The sequence below is a fragment of the Alosa pseudoharengus genome, unplaced genomic scaffold (assembly GCF_046254945.1).
Source record: "Alosa pseudoharengus isolate Yale_2024_CS ecotype anadromous, Long Island Sound unplaced genomic scaffold, YU_APseudo_1.1 YU_APseudo_1.1_scf_4, whole genome shotgun sequence".
Lineage (NCBI taxonomy): Eukaryota > Metazoa > Chordata > Actinopteri > Clupeiformes > Clupeidae > Alosa > Alosa pseudoharengus.
The window spans coordinates 30,193,688-30,209,673 of record NW_027468774.1 but is presented as its reverse complement, the minus strand read 5'-3'; the positions used below and the strand labels follow the sequence as shown (position 1 = coordinate 30,209,673).

The 15,986-nt window shown below is 45.2% G+C and overlaps 2 protein-coding genes across 2 annotated transcripts in view; one reads left to right on the top strand and one right to left on the bottom strand.

Moving 5' to 3' along the window:
* Positions 1-14,175, bottom strand: part of dnaaf5 (dynein axonemal assembly factor 5) — a 34,184-nt gene extending 20,009 nt beyond the window's left edge. Inside the window, exons 1-6 of the mRNA XM_076265812.1 lie at positions 13,635-14,175; positions 12,910-13,094; positions 12,252-12,376; positions 11,717-11,835; positions 6,858-7,090; positions 5,048-5,278 (exon numbers count right to left, since the gene is read on the bottom strand). Coding sequence (XP_076121927.1) covers positions 5,048-5,278; positions 6,858-7,090; positions 11,717-11,835; positions 12,252-12,376; positions 12,910-13,094; positions 13,635-14,163 — 1,422 coding nt within the window. The 5' untranslated portion in view covers positions 14,164-14,175. The remainder of the gene's footprint in view (positions 1-5,047; positions 5,279-6,857; positions 7,091-11,716; positions 11,836-12,251; positions 12,377-12,909; positions 13,095-13,634) is intronic.
* Positions 14,176-14,873: 698 nt separating this feature from the next.
* The window catches only part of prkar1b (protein kinase, cAMP-dependent, regulatory, type I, beta), a 74,523-nt gene continuing 73,410 nt past the window's right edge, over positions 14,874-15,986 (top strand). The window contains exons 1-2 of the mRNA XM_076265813.1: positions 14,874-14,978; positions 15,733-15,920. Coding sequence (XP_076121928.1) covers positions 15,747-15,920 — 174 coding nt within the window. The 5' untranslated portion in view covers positions 14,874-14,978; positions 15,733-15,746. The remainder of the gene's footprint in view (positions 14,979-15,732; positions 15,921-15,986) is intronic.

Here is a 15,986-nt window from a genome sequence, read left to right as displayed (position 1 = left end):
CATCCCACCCTCCTGCTCTTTGTCTACTTCTTCCTCAGCTGCTGCTCCCATAGTCTGTTGTGTTGTTGTCACCTTCAAGCTCCAACTCTCTTGTTCACCCTCTTTCCTACCTCTCTCTCCTTCTCTCTCCCCCTCTTTCCACCCCCCCCCCCCCTCCCCTCTGGCTGTGGCTGCCTGAATCCTTGTGGACGGGCGAGAGCAGACGGCAGACAGCAGACGGCAGGCTGCTCTGATTTCCATGCTCTCACTGGGTGCGTGGCCTGACTTCCTGTTTTGCTCTGGCCTGTCATTAGGAATTGAGGGAGAGCAGCCTCCAGGTGCTTTCCTTGTCCCGCAGTGTGTGTGTGTGTGTGTGTGTGTGTGTGTGTGTGTGTGTGTCCACCCGTCTCAGGCAACCATCCATTTCCTCCTGAACAGTTTGACAAGCTTGCTCTCTGCAGCAACCCAGCACTTGGTGGAGCAGAAACTCCTTCCAGTCATGTAATTAACACACACAAAAGACCATGTTTAAAACACAAAGATGATCATGTAGAATATTTCAAAGGAGCTGATAAATCAGTGGTAAGTCAGTCTTTCTTTTATCACTAACTCATTCACTCAGTCACCACAGTTTGTTGTGCCCTGACTCAAACATAAACAAACAAACAAATAAATCACACACACACACACACGTAGATGGGAGGAAAATGTTACGTTAGGGTGAACACCTGTGAACTGTGTTATTACATGCATGCTTTTTCGATGGTTAGATGAGCGTACGCATGCACACAAGCGCACACACACACACACACACACACACCTTGACCAGCTTCAAGGCAAATAGGAGGAAAATGTTACAGTCGGCCAAACACCTGTGGACCGGGTGACTACATGTTGACTACTTTTGTAATGGATAGATGAACACAGACACGCACACACATCTCAACCAGAAACAGGGAAAACATCTGTGAAGTATGTGACACATACAGTACACAGATACATAAACACACAATCCAGCTCCCCCCGCCACCCGTGTCAGTGATTTTCACGAGGGGGCAGGCTGGGGGGGGGTCCAGCGTGGCCTAATTTTAGTCCCTCTCTCCAGAGCCACACTGCCTGCTACGCTTCAGGGTGCCCTCGTGGACCTTTGCTGTCTCGCACTGATAAACTACTGCCGCTGCCATAGAAACATCAAAATAAACACACAAACAGGCGGCTGCAGTGCAGGCCTGTCACAGGTGAAGTTGGTATAGATCTGTGTGTGCTTTTTCTTTCTTTCTCTCTTTCTCTCTCACTCTGTCCTTTTTTTTTTAGAACAAGGTGAGCTTGACACAGCTGTGAGGTATGACATAGGACAGCCAGGCATGCAAGTGTGTGTGTGTGTGTGTGTGTGTGTGTGTGTTGTGTGCATGTGTATTCACAATCCACAATCCTTAGTGTCAGCACTTGCCGAAGCAAGATGAAGCAAAAGTCCACCCACTCTCCTCCACCTCTTCTTTTCATCTCTCTCTCCCTCTCTCTCTCCCTCCCTCTCTTTGTCTGTCTCTCCCTCTCTCTGTCATAGCTGCAGGGCTTGAGTGGGTCAGTGTCTTAACACAGGTTAAGTGAGAGACATAGCTCTTTTAACTGCCGCTCATAAATAAATGTCTCCGTTACCTGAGGCAGCAGGAGCCAAATCCACTCTTCTACACACACACACACACACAAAACAACACACACACAAATACAGATGTGTGGTGTGATGGTTGCAGTAACAATGTGGCACACAACGGTCCAAGGTAACATAACTAACAAGCCCAAGGTCCTGGTGCCGTGCATCACAAAGGAATGTCCACACACACACACACACACAGGACCTTTCCTCAACCAGTACCCCACCGCGGCCAGCTGTCTCAATAACGTCACTTTCAGCACAAGCACACGCACACTTGCGTGTATAGATAGACAGACAGATAGACAGACAGACAGAAACAGAAACACACACACACACAGACACACACACTTATTTTTTGCTCCCCTACTATTAGCCCGTTTCTTTTTTTCCGAAGGCCTCTGTTTTATTTGGGAATAACAAGTTGAAAGAGTGAGGTTACTCACTCACTCACTCTATCTGCCCCCACATCATCAAGACCAGCGCGGCACAAATCCCACCAGACCCTCGTTTCCCCACCACTTTGAAGATTATTTATATTTTTATGCCTTCTGTTGCTTTTTGTCCAAGTCAAACCGCTGTTCTTGCACAAGTGCACAAAACTCTGTCAAGTTCAAAGGCTGTGTGTGTGTGTGTGTGTGTGTGTGTGTGTGTGTGTGTGTGTGTGTGTGTGTGTGTGTGTGTGTGTGTGTGTGTGTGTGTGTGTGTGTATGTGCGCGCGTGCGTGTGATTCCCGAGTCTTTAGGTTTACTTTAGGAGTGTGGTATCTGAGTCTGCATTCTGAGGCCTGGTGTGTGTTTTTTCCCTCCTCTTGCTGCAGCTGCTTGTCTCACTCAAGTTATGATGATATTGAAAACAGACGTCTTCTTTCTCTCTGCTCAGAATGTGTGTGATGTGGTGAGCAGTACATTTCAGGGAACCTGCGGTACGTGTGTGTGTGTGTGTGTGTGTGTGTGTGTGACAGAGAGAGAAAGAGGGGTATGAGGGAGAGACAGAGTTGTGTGTGTGTGTGTGTGTGTGTGTGTGTAAGACAGTCAGAGAGAGGGATAAAGATAGGGAGCGGTAGAGAGAAGAATTCAGGTGTTTCTTTCCGAAGTCTCATCACTTCAACAAGCTTTACGACACTTGGGTGACCATACAAAGCAGGTCACTTGTTATGTGTGCATCGAAATGCATAAGGTATGTCCATGGTTGTATCGGTGGTGTGTGTGTGTGTGGTGTAGGTGCTCTTCTCTATGGATTCGCATATATTTATGGTAGTGCTATGCAATGGCGACCTGCTGTGGTTGCCTCTCTCTCTCTCTCTTTTCTCACTGAGTTGCAGGTGCAAGTCCATCTCTCTCTGCCCATCTCCTTCCTTCACTCCCCCCCTCTCACCCCCCTTTCCTCTTTCTGTGCCATTTCAGCAGTGGCTTCTCTATCTCTCTCTCTATCTCTCTCTCTCTCTCTCTGTCTGTCTGTCTGTCCCTCTCTCTCCCTCCCTCCCTCCCTCCCTCCAGAGGGCAATGGAGGTCAACATGCATCTGTGCGGGAGACTGCCGGGGTCCTGCCCGGTTCTCCCCACGTCTGTCACCACACGCCAGACACCCTCTTTGAGCGCCGCAAAGCCTTATGGGTACAGAGAGGTGGGGGTGTGGGAGTGAGGGACCAGCTCGGGGGACTGGACACTGTCGGACACCTCAAAGTGGCTTTTTCTGAAATAATGCAGGAAGGGCAAAGGGGTTTGTGTGTGTGTGTGTGTGTGTGTGTGTGTGTTGATATGTGGGGGGGACTCAGAGGGTCAGTGAAAGCATGTAAGGGTTGGGAGAAATTAGTAGCTCTTATTATTACTGTGGCCAGAGAGGAAATTCCTCCGGTCCCCGCAGAGAGCGGCGGGTTATGGGGAGCCAGGGTGAGTCAGAGCCGCGGGCCGCAAGCGCACCAGTTCACAAAGCAGACCCTCAGCCGGGCCGGGCCGAGCCGCGAGGAGCACGGAGCGGCCAGACTCTCATATCAAAGGGCCGGGGAATGTGGAGCGGCTGGGGGGGGGGACTGGGCTGCAGCCTGTGGTGGTGTAGGAGGGGGGAAGGGTGGGGGGGGGGGTTTCCTCTCCCACTGACAGAAACGATGGGGATGTTTTTCACAAACTCACTCATTTGCGCACGCACACACACACACCACACACACGGTGGTATTCTGATCCTTTTTCTCCACTAGAAAAATAAATGTTTTCAGAGAAAGTGCGGGTTAGCGGAGGACATGGCTGCTTGCGTGTGAGAGAGGGCCTCTTCAGAAGATAAACTCCTGAAATATAAGACTTGAAAAATAGCAAATAGCAAGAAACACCCCCCCGCCCCCCCCAACCGTACTGTACTGGGGAGTGTTTTTTCTCTTCTAAAGGGCATGCAGTCAAGCCTAAAAGCATATGGGCCGTTTATAGCTTTGATCCGTGTGAGGAAAGGAGGCATCAGGAAACGCAAGGACATTGCTGACACGGAGATATTTTTTTACTGAGTATGACTAAACGTACCCCTCACTTTATCCCTCACTAAGACGGAGGGAGAGAGAGGGGGGCAAGGGGAAAAAATAAATAGAGGACACGGGGGAACAACAGAAAGAGAGAGGGAGGAGAAAGCGGGGAGAGAGGGAGAGACTATAAGAGATGGAGGGAGAAGGGGGTCTTTGGTCTTTTATAGGGTCTTCAGTGCTGGTGGCCTGTCATGGCCAGTGCCAGTGCATGCCACTACTGACCAGAGTGCCAGCTGTTGAGCTGAGGGAGGGCAGCTCCATGCTGTCTCTATGCCTACAGTGTTGTGATGTGGCTTAGTGGGTCAGCCCAGCTGTATGTGTATGTGTGTGTGTGTGTGTGTGTGTGTGTGTGTGTGTGTGTGTGTGTGTGTGTGTTGCGGTGTGCCTCTGTGAGTTGGCAGTGTGCGGAGAGATCTCCCAATCACATTAGGGATTCCCACACAACTACGTCAGCCAAACAGGTGTACGTGAAAGCCTCTGCCATCTGGTCTAACCGTTGCATAAAGCATAAACAGGAAAGAATGCTTTATATATACACACACATCAGTCATCAGGCTGTTGCCAAACAACATTAGGCAAAAAAGTAAGAGTGAAGGAAAACAAATCTGCTATTTATATATATGTTCACATATAAAGAATGGTCCAGAGTAGAGCAAACAGCTTAAAGCCACTAAGTTCTGTAGAGCAACCCACAGCTTTTCATGCCCGCCGTCTCTTTTTCTGTCTCCATTTCACCCTTACTCTCTTTCCCTCTCTTCATCTCTTTCCCTCTCCCCCTCCCTCTCATTTCTCACCCTCCCCACCGGTCTCTCCATCCCTCTCATTCTCTCTGTCTTCATCTATTTCCCTCTCTCCCCCCCATCTCTCTATCCAACTCGTCCCTCTCTAATGCCCACCCTGCGTACCCACCTGCGTGGCCTCCTGGCACACTTCGGGCAGTGCCAGTGTGTTGGTGATGTGCGGGAGGTGGGGGCGCAGGGCCTGGGCCGAGCTGCCCCTCAGTGCCACTCCCAGCACCATGAGGGGTGTCCAGGGGGCCGAGGGGTGGGTGGACAGGGCGCTCTCCACGTGAGCCAGCTGCAGCTTCAGCAGCACGTCCGCACCCACAAACGTCCCTAGCAGACGCGCCGACTCCAGAGCCTAGAGAGAAAGAGACAGAGAGAGAGAGAGAGAGAGAGAGAGAGAGAGAGAGAGAGAGAGAGAGAGAGAGAGAGAGAGAGGGAGGGGAAGAAAGAGAGAGCGAGAGGGGGACAGAGATGGAGAGAGGGTGGAGTAATACTCCTTTAATAAACCAATATTTAGATATTAAAATACTGCAAAACAATAAGATCCACACATTTTAGGCTCACATTAAAACTACATTCATTGAAAGAGACCTTAATCCTGAGCCGCATAACACAGCCCTCGTTGGGGTGAGTGGAAGCTGACTGACCTACATGCCAGAAGCATTGGACAGCAGAGTTCAGAGTACGGTCATAACTCTTCTCATGCCATGATTAATTATCACCACTCACACCATCTTACAGTATGGGTGTGAATCAAGCAAGCAGACAGGGAAGCCATTTGTGTCTAAACTTAACATGAATTCATCAACATCCCAGCGTCCACGCCTGCCACTCTGGCCAGCTGCGTCCCTGAGATCTTGTCCCCGATCTGAGGGCACGGGGAGACAGGGACGCGGCTGTCGTCAATACGCCCCGATGACGGGCAGGTGTGTCCTGATGTTCAACTTCCAAACCCGCCCCGGTCACCACAGGCACTTTGATCAGAGGAAAGCGTGTGTTTTCTTTGCTTTTTGGAGCGCCGGCGAAAAATAATCCTGTCGTGTCAGCAGTGCAGCGGCCCTCTCGGCGGCAATAAAATCAGATAAGTGAAATATTTGTCTTGCGGCGTGTGTGTGCGTAGCCATCGCCTGGGTGTCACTGGCACGCTGATAAAAATCCACAGGTGCTGCTGGGAGACTGACAGCTTTCTGTGTGGATGCAAGGCCCCATGGGAGCATGGGGGTTTTGGCAAAGCTTCAGTGCTGGGCCTTGACTTTAAAAGTTAGCCCCAAAACAGCTAATCGTGATTTTTTGAGAGACCAGCCACAGTCCTGGTGGGCTAGTGTGAAGAGGGTTTTTAGTTTTGACTGCACCAGCCTAGTCAATTTAACTCAGATCACAGAGCGCCATCAAATGCTGATGGTACTCAAGGATTTAGTCTTTATGACTTACTGTAGGTCATGTGACTAACCTCACTTTTCTCTACCTGTTAAATGTGCACACCTGTGTTTGTCTGGCATTCCCTAATGAAGACTTTTATTTGAAATGCTAAGCAATAAAGGCTTTTTAATTCCATACAGAAATGCATCAATTCTTTTCCCATGGATTTGATCTTTGTTGTGTTACAGTTTTGCTGCGTACACATTATTGACTTATTCGATACCTTAAAAGCTGAAATTAGTTTAACTGTGTTGTGCGATGTATTGCGTCAACAACAGTCATTTCGCCAGTAATCACTGAATTACATTAAAACTGTGTGTGTGCTGCAAATCCACGTGTGCATCTCTGACTGAATTTGATATCTTTGCCAAGTGAATGATGGGATTTTGATCTCGTATGACTAAGAGCTATAGAATAAGATATAACATACAATTGAAGATGAGTAAAAAATTAGAACAGTTCTTCAAAATACATAGTAATATCCCTCCGTCCCTCCATCCCCCTGAGTGACCTACAGGCTTGACCACGTCCCTCTCGGGGTCGGAGCAGGCGCGGTACAGCGTGCTGAGGAGCGGCTGGAGGTGCTGGGTGCAGTGGTCCTCGGCGTGCAGCATCAGCAGGCTCAGCAGCTGGGCAGTCTTGACCCGCGTGCCCACCAGCCAGTCGCCAATGTCCCGGCCCACTGCCGGCATCAGCCGAGACAGGTTCCTCACCACCAGCTCCCGGCAGCCTAGGCCAGGACGCTCCACTGCAGGATGCGCACACACACACACACACACACACACACACACACACACACACACACACACACACACACACACACACACACACACACACACACACACACACACACACACACACACACACACACACACACACACACACACACACACACACAGTGGACAGGAGGTATATATTCATTATACAGCTCTTCACAATGCAGTAGAATCCGGTCACTTCTTGCATTGGAACTTCATTCAAAAGTCAAAGTAGACGGTTGATCAGTTGTGTTCTAAAGAATGTTTAATTCAAGTTCAGCGTGTGTTGCAAACTATTTGTTTCTCAGCAAAAGCCACAACGAAACGGTAACAATAAATGTAAAGAGACATATTGTGGAGTTTATTTTTTCGTTTTGGCAAGTAGCCGTATAATAATCGGGATAATGTATAGAATGCTGGTCATTCCCAATAGGTCCCTTCAGGACAAAACCCTGTCGGGACTCATTTTCAGACAATGACCGGCGTTCTATACATTATCCCTTACATATAACATGACATATATTCCAGGCAATGTACAATCAGTGTACTGAAGACATTGTAAAAATCTTGTTTTCTGTTACGTTAACAATACTTGACATTACACTCTGAATCAATTAAACTCAAGTTCAATGAAGACTTGGACTACTGTTATTTCTATGACAGAGCGTAAACAGTACTGGACCTGCCAGAAGGCACTGCATCACAAAATGTTCTGACACAAACCAAGTATGAAAAAACGGTAACACTTTACTTGACGGGTGAGTTCATAACACATTCATAGCAGCTGTTATAAACTGCACATAAAGCATTCATGACTGTTTCATGAGACATGACTAAACATTCAAACCAAACCTTTCATGAATGTGGAAGACAGAATGATGACAACAAAATAAAAGTCCAACAATCAAATACTTCACAACTTGTATAGTAAAGTGACATCCGATGTAGACTTCATAAGATATTCTTGAAATATTTACAAAGGCTGGAGAGATTAAATTAATGGCCCAGGTCACACAAATATGGGTCAGCTGAATGTAGGCTAGTTTACCTCCCAGTGTTAAACTAAAGCCTTTAAATATTTCATGAATATCTTATGAAGTCTACATCGAATATCACTGTACTATACAAGTTGTGAAGTATTTATAAATCACTGAGTTTAACCCTGTGAGGTACACTAGCCTACATTCAGCTGACTTATATTTGGAATAGGGCTGTCAATCGATTAAAAAAATTTATCTAATTAATTACATACTCTTTGATTAATTAATCTAAATTAATCGCATATATACTTTTTGCTGTGAAGGTATTTTAAATATTTAAATTCAAATGAATCATGGGATAATCAGCATTAGTGACATTAAAGTTCAAAAACTCTTTTATTATTATTTTCACTGTTCAAATAATTGCCATAATAATCTATGATATGACCTAATATGCTGAGGAAATAAATTCAAATGTGCTTCGGGAAGAAGTTTTTTTTTCACATACAAGGCATTTCAGGCCACAGATATAACCTAGGGGACACAATGAAAATTAATTAACACTCCCCTCAATGTCAACACTTATTTCTTTGCATTGATGTGCGACTATAGAGTTGATGAACTCCGGTGATATGCAAATTCCTTGCTGCAGACATTGCAGAGGACTTTATTTTCAACACTTTATTTTTTATCAACACCATCAGGCCATTTTTTAAAAGTAAATGTTCCAATCGATGATCCAGGCAGCACGTTTTCTTCTCTCCCTTTCATTTTACAGTCTAATTTTTACTGACTAGAATGGCTCGGGGTCAAAGGTGATACGGAATCGATTAATCTGCACTAATTTTTTTAATCAGTTATTTTTTCTCAAATTAATTAATCGAAATTAATCAGTTATTTTGACAGCCCTAATTTGGAAGGTTTGGAACAAAAACGGCAATGCTGCTTTGCGATTGTTGGACTTTTATTTTGACAAGTTGTCGTTGTTCTGTCTTGCACATTCATGAAAGGTTTGGTATGAATGTTGAGTCATGTCTCATGAAACAGTCATGAAAGCTTTATGTGCAGTTTATGACAGCTGCTATGAATGTGTTATGAACTCACCTGTCAAGTAAAGTGTTACCGAAAAAACTACTTACAACCTACACACACAGACATAAAGTATTCCTCAATTTACCAGCAATGTAATGTTATTTAAGAGCAATGTAATTCTAAAAGAGAAAGTGTGTTTGTTTGTGTGTGTGTGTGTGTGTGTGTTTATGCATGTACGTTTTAGCTACAATACTGAAAGGAATGGGATTTCCCATTGCCTGACCAGGGGCCCTGTCCTCTGAGACCTGCACTGTCTCAGTCTGTGCTGTGCAGTCTTGAGGCTGTCTGTCTCTCGGACCCTTGTAATGAGAGAGGAAGACGGAGACAAGGAAGGATAAATCACAACCAAACACCACTGACAAGACTAAACAGGCCCTTTCAGAGCAAAGCAAGCTAATAAATGTCGAACAGTGTGAACCACACCGCAGAGGGCCACATGGATTTATGAGTGTGTGCGTGTGTGTGTGTGTGTGCAGAGACACTCCCGACCCACGCCCACACAGTCCTCTGTATTTGTGTGTGTGTGTGTGTGTGTGTGTGTGTGTGTGTGTGTGTGTGTGTGTGTGTGTATTTGACAGGCAGAGGCAGTCCATGGTTGTGATTACACTGAATGGAGTGTTTGAGTGTAGTACATGCATAGCAGAAAACTCCAGTCCCCCTCCAATCACCCCCCCCCCCCCTCCCCACACACACACACACACCCACACACCCAAACACCCTGCACGCACTCACTCACCCTGCCCATCTGAGAGGGCCAAGCCATTGAGCTGGCCTGCATTGCCCTGCCCTCTCCAACGACAGAGATTCCTTAAATGCCTGTGAGTCTAATATGCTGTGCAGACGAGATCTCTGTCCAGTTAATACAGTGAACAACGGCTACAACGATTCTACTCAGTCCTTCACAACAAATACCAACTGTGTAAAAAATGCCCAGAGGAGGCCAGCTTGCAGAATGCAGTGTACTTCTGCTGAAACGGTTTATGGCTACAATATATTATATTGCTCCTGAATGATGGACAGACTCCATCTGAACAGCATATTTCACTCATGTGTGAGAACAACAAACATCCATTTTCATTCATTAAAGGAGGTGATGGACAGACAACCCTTCTGGGACTGGGAGAGGTGCTTCCTCTGCCCCAGGCCTTAGCTAACCAGCTCATTACACCAGCTACAAAGGTTATTAATACATGCTAATAAGCACCTGTACACAGACAGATGGCTTCGCCCTCTCCGAGCCGGTGGTGTGAGAAGGGGGCCTGGGGCCACGCCTTGCTCGCTCACGGGTTCAGGGGAAGGCGTCAGCCGCCGGGCCGACAGGAAGAGTCCCCCTCACATCCTACCTGGTCCGCCCTCCCACCAGTACCTCTGGGTGCCATCACTCAAAACGAAGGCCCAGTGCTGCTCAGTTGGCAGCCCCTTCACTTCCAAAGCTGGTGTGCGTGTGTGTGTGTGTGTGTGTGTGTGTGTGCGTCTGTAACTCACTCACTCACTCAGTATCAGCTAAATCAATAAATGGAAATGGAAAAATGGGTGTACCTGTCTGTCTGTCTGTCTGTCTGTGTGTATGTGTGTGTGTGTGTACACTAGTATAATTAACCTAGAGAGGCCAGCTATCCATCACATGTCGCAACTACACTGGATCTGTGTGATCCCCTGCAGCTGCAGAAACCTGGGCTGGAGAAAGGGCAATGAGTTTCTTCCCTAGGGAAGCAATTAGCCCTGTTTGCTTCATCTTCCAGTTTTATTTATTATGTTTAATTCATATTATGCATTTTTTGCTACAGTTTTTAAAAACCCTGCTATGTGCTATGTGAAAAGCAATGTGAAAAGCAATGTGAAAAATAGCCGGAATTCTCCTTTAAGGTGGCAAACTTTTAGGCAGTCTATGGAGTGTCAGACCCCACTTCAGAAAACATGTCTGCCGCTGTCTAACCTCCTAATTCAACAGAAATAGAGGCTGTGATTCACAAAACGAACAAAGCTATAGTGGTGATATATACAGTGCACGATTCTACAGGTTTAGTTTGGGACAATAACATTCCTCTCTGCTTTTAAATCTGCCATTATTTGCTTGTCTTGTTATTCACAAACTACAAATGTATTTAGTGGACTGCACATAAAAAGTCCAAAACACCCATTAAGAAGCATCAGAACCCTGTTGTTTTACTATTTCAGCGCTTCTTCATTGCGCTTGATCTAGAAGCATTCCTACAACAAAAAAAAACAGCAAACTGCGCCTTTAACAAATACCCCACCTCACACATCAATCACACACATTCCATCGTCACAGAAGAGGTCACCTGAAGGATAAACATGCTCGATCTGACCCAGTTTTACAAAATACACACACAAATCTCAAATGCTGGCCGTCAGACAGTGTGAGGACCACAGACTTCCAGGACCCCACCACCACACACACACACACACACACACACACACACACACACACACACACACACACACACACACACACACACACACACGGTGCACTAAGATGAGAGCGTTTCCAAGAACAGCTTTGTGTGATAAGTGAAGTCTTACCTCCAGAGGGGTAGAGTGGTGGGGACGTCAACAGGAAGTCCATCTTGTCCTTCAGATCGTCCTCATTCTCCTTCTCCCACTGGGCTCCGACTTGCCTCCACAGGTCTGCCGTGATTTGTCTGAGGGAAACACATCTCAGGTCATTCAGTATGTCAGTCAAAATCTATGCCTGGATATGGAAAACAATACGTTGCTAATCTTTCAGCTCTGTAGAATAGAATTGGTGGATAACTTAAAGGAGAATTCCGACTATTTTTCACATAAAGCTCGGTTTCTCGAGGTGACATACGAAAAAACTCTGAAAACAATTTGTTCTGCCTAGCTCGAGTTTTTGTTAATGCCCCCAGAATGTAGCACTGTAGCTGGCTGGCAGCTCTAGCTGTTGGCTACAACAACTCTAGCTAAGTAGAACCGATTGTTTTCATTTTTGTCTCGTACTGACAGTCCTCAGTTGAGAAACAGAGATCCATGTGAAAAATAGCCGGAATTCTCTTTTAATGATCTAAGAGGGGGGCTGGGTGGTTTTAGTTTTTACCTGATTTCGGGGATTTCATCATGGTAGGAGCTGAGTAGGAGAGGGATGAGCTTGTGGAAGTAGGAGTAGCGATCTCTAAGGTTCAGTAGCCAATCACCAACCACCAGAGTCACAGCTTTCCGTACCTAGCCAAGAGATTCGATTCAAATAAACCAGCAAAAATAAAAGACTCGGGTGATCTTTCAAAATTCTCAGGTCAGGTAGACTAGATAAACTTGGAGGACATCTTTCCCTCCCTCCCACATGTGTGCGCGTGCACATCACGTGCACACACACACAAACAACATATTTGTCAGTATAGACTATAGGCATCCAAACAGGCCATACTGATTGCATAACTATTATGCAAGAAAGCTATTGAGGTATGTAGCTATGAACTACAAATGTGAACTGCATTCTAGGTAATGTATTATCACATATCAAACAATTTATTGTTTATACTGTAGCGCAGTATCACCATGCACAATGGTCTCAATACACTTAACAAATGTAAAAAAAGACAGGACAAAACAAGCGACCATGATTAATTATTAAATGATAAATAAAATGTAAACAATGCGCAATAAAACAATTAAAGAGTAATGACAAGAGGGTGTTTATCCATCTCAAGCAGATTATACTCTCTGCTGCAATGACCACTATACCAGATTATAAGTACCTGGGGGGAGTCGTCAAACAGCCTCTGGGCAAAGTGGGATAGCACGTCATCTACATTCTTGCCCGTGCCATGCTGAATGACAGCACCTGTGGCCTCGATGACTGCGACCCGCACGCGCGAGTGCTGATGTGTGATAGTCTGCATCAGTGGCTTTATCAGGCTCTCTGCCTGCATGTGGAAATGCTCTGAGAGATAAACAACAGCAAACACACACCTGTGACCCATTCAAACATTCAACACATTTCACACTCTGTAACTGGCAGAGTAACAACACTGGAGTTCTGTCACTTATAAATAATAATGTGTTGCGCAGTGCTTATTGTTCACTATGTTATATTGCCAAACCAATCTAGTGATGTGCAGAGCGTTTTTTACGGCTCTCCTTGTCCTACCGACACCATGGAAACCCAGACACCTGCCACAACAAACTGAACTGCTACTGCTAATGTAGTCTACTTAGCCAATGTTGTTACACTGCTACGGTAACTTACGAAACAGGACCGTCTCTGACACACATTAATATTGTCTGACGAACTAGCAAGCTAGCACCTGTTTTTACTATGAAACATTTAGTACCTAACTAGCCGTAAATATGTTGTGCTAAGTTAGGTTACAGTATAACCTTATAGCTAGCAAGCTATGCTAGCTAGCTAGCTAACTTATCAATGCATCCATGTGGCTCCCTGTGATGCAGGAAGTGACAGCGTTCCCTTCAAATACCATACCTGGCACTGTTTTGGCGAAATTGATGGTACATTTACAACTTTCTCTTTTTGCGTCCGGGAATGGGTCGACGATTGTTCGTTGTAAAATCTTAACCATATCTTCAAGATACGGAGCAAGTCTGTTCCCACATACTTCCACAGTTAGAGAAATCACTTCAAGCATGGATAATCGCAACTCTTCCGCAGGTTCCACTATTTCTTTTCCACCAAGTCTCTGAGAAAGAGCAGGCATTAGATAAGGCAAAGAGTCCTCTGGTTGTGGAACACAACGAATGAAATCTCCAATCATGTGAATGGAGATTTCTCTGCATCTTTCCATAGGGTCGGACAGACATTTCAAGAGCGATTTCAGGAGAGACTCGAAAATCTCTTGTAAAACAACGCTTGACAAGCCCTTATCGATTGTTTCTTTTTTAATTGTCTCTAGAGCACGTTTTCTAGTGCTTTTGTTGTCTTCATTTAAACAGTTTAATTGCCGAGCCAATGCTTTTAAGACCTCCTCAGCGGCACGTTCATCTCCTTTCGCCATTGCTGTACTTCTCTGTTGCTGTGACAACAACCCCTTTACGACAAACAAATCGGTTTACGACTAGAAGTTGGTACTGCTCAAACTCAAGCAGAATCTCCAAATCGATGAACAATATAGAAATGCTATTCACATTAATACATTAATGAGACTTATCTTGTCTGCTTTGAACAGAGCATATACAGGCTACATTTATATACAAAAAAGTAATTTAAAAAAAAGTCAACACAGAAAAGACTAGGCCTAAATGAAACTGAATGTAAGACAAACCAGAGCCCGTCTTCTCTGGACAAACTAAATGCACGTGGTCCAGGCTACCATTTGCATAACTTTACATTGCATAGAATAAAATGCAAACAAATAAATCTGATAAATTGCAAAACATTAGCCCTAGGTAAAACCTGAAGTTATTTTACACTGTATCTCTTCCATGTGACTTTGTAAATAATATTCCCAAAGATACAATAGGCCCATGGCATGGCATGCTGTTTTCGACTGTCAATGGTGCTTGATGCATGGGGGACACTGTTATGATACAGGCTACAGCCTACAGCCTAGGGGTGATTTGGTTAATCGGCAAAATACCACTTTAACATTATCATTGGTCAAAGCTCCTGCAATATTAATTGTGGAGTGGTCGCATACAATTGATTTCTGTTTTCAAAAGGCGGCTTTTGCAGTCAGAGTATGAAGGCAGATTGACGTCATTGGAGCAGACGCAGAGATAGCCGAGCGAAAGCAGAAAGCAGCACCAGGCTACGACTACCGTGTGAACATCCTTATCCAGCGCTGCCTGTGAGCATCTCCCGTAAATAACGGTAAGCACAGATGTTGAAATCCAATCGCACAATACAAGGGACTTGAGCATGTTCACACCATTTTGTGTTTATATATAGGCCTATGTTTTATTCGCTCGAATATATAATAAATAATAACGAATCGACGCTAGCCTGAAGGAAGCTAATTTGTAAAGTAAACAGGTGCGGCATTTAGCCTACATCCTTCAGTAATCAACACCACCTCCGAGGATGCTGACCTTTGAAGTCAATAATCAAAATGAAAGTCTAATTGCTTAGTGGACGCAGATTTATTATCGGCGAACCTGAATAAACAACCAAAAATGAAGCCGCAAGGTTATTATTATTTGTCGGGGTTTTTCGAGGTTTCCACTAAGGCGGAAGTCACTGTATGATCTGTCATTGGTTTAACTACATAATGAAAAACGTAAACTTATTGCTCTAATGCTCTCTTTCTTTTTCATACAGTTAACCGTTTATGGCTCATAATTTGTAGTGTAGGCTACCTTAACTGAAGGCTACTGTGGTTAGTTATTTGTGGTATACTAGACAGGGATATTTGCCATAAAAGGAAAACCTGGTGGTGATGATTAAACCTGTTTATTACAGGTAGGCTATGTATTTCACGAGGTAAACAGTTCTTCCACATCAGTATTTTCATGATGGAAAAAACAGTCATATTCAGTGATAAATCAGACATTCATAACAGCTAGATTTCAACTAACTGAGTCCTCTTACTACGTAAACATAGAGCTGTTCTCTCCCCTCCCCTTAGACTGCTAGGATAAAATGGCCACCTCCTCCTCCAATCTGGAAGAAGATGAAAGTCTGAAGAGCTGTGAAGTTTTCGTGCAGAAGCACAACATCCAGCAGATCCTGAAGGAGTGCATCGTCAACCTGTGCATCGCCAAGCCTGAACGGCCTATGAAGTTCCTTCGGGAGCACTTTGAAAAGCTGGAGAAGGTCAGTGAAAGATTATTTCTTTCCCTCTTCTCTCTAATATCTCTCTCTGTTCCTTTTCTTCTATTT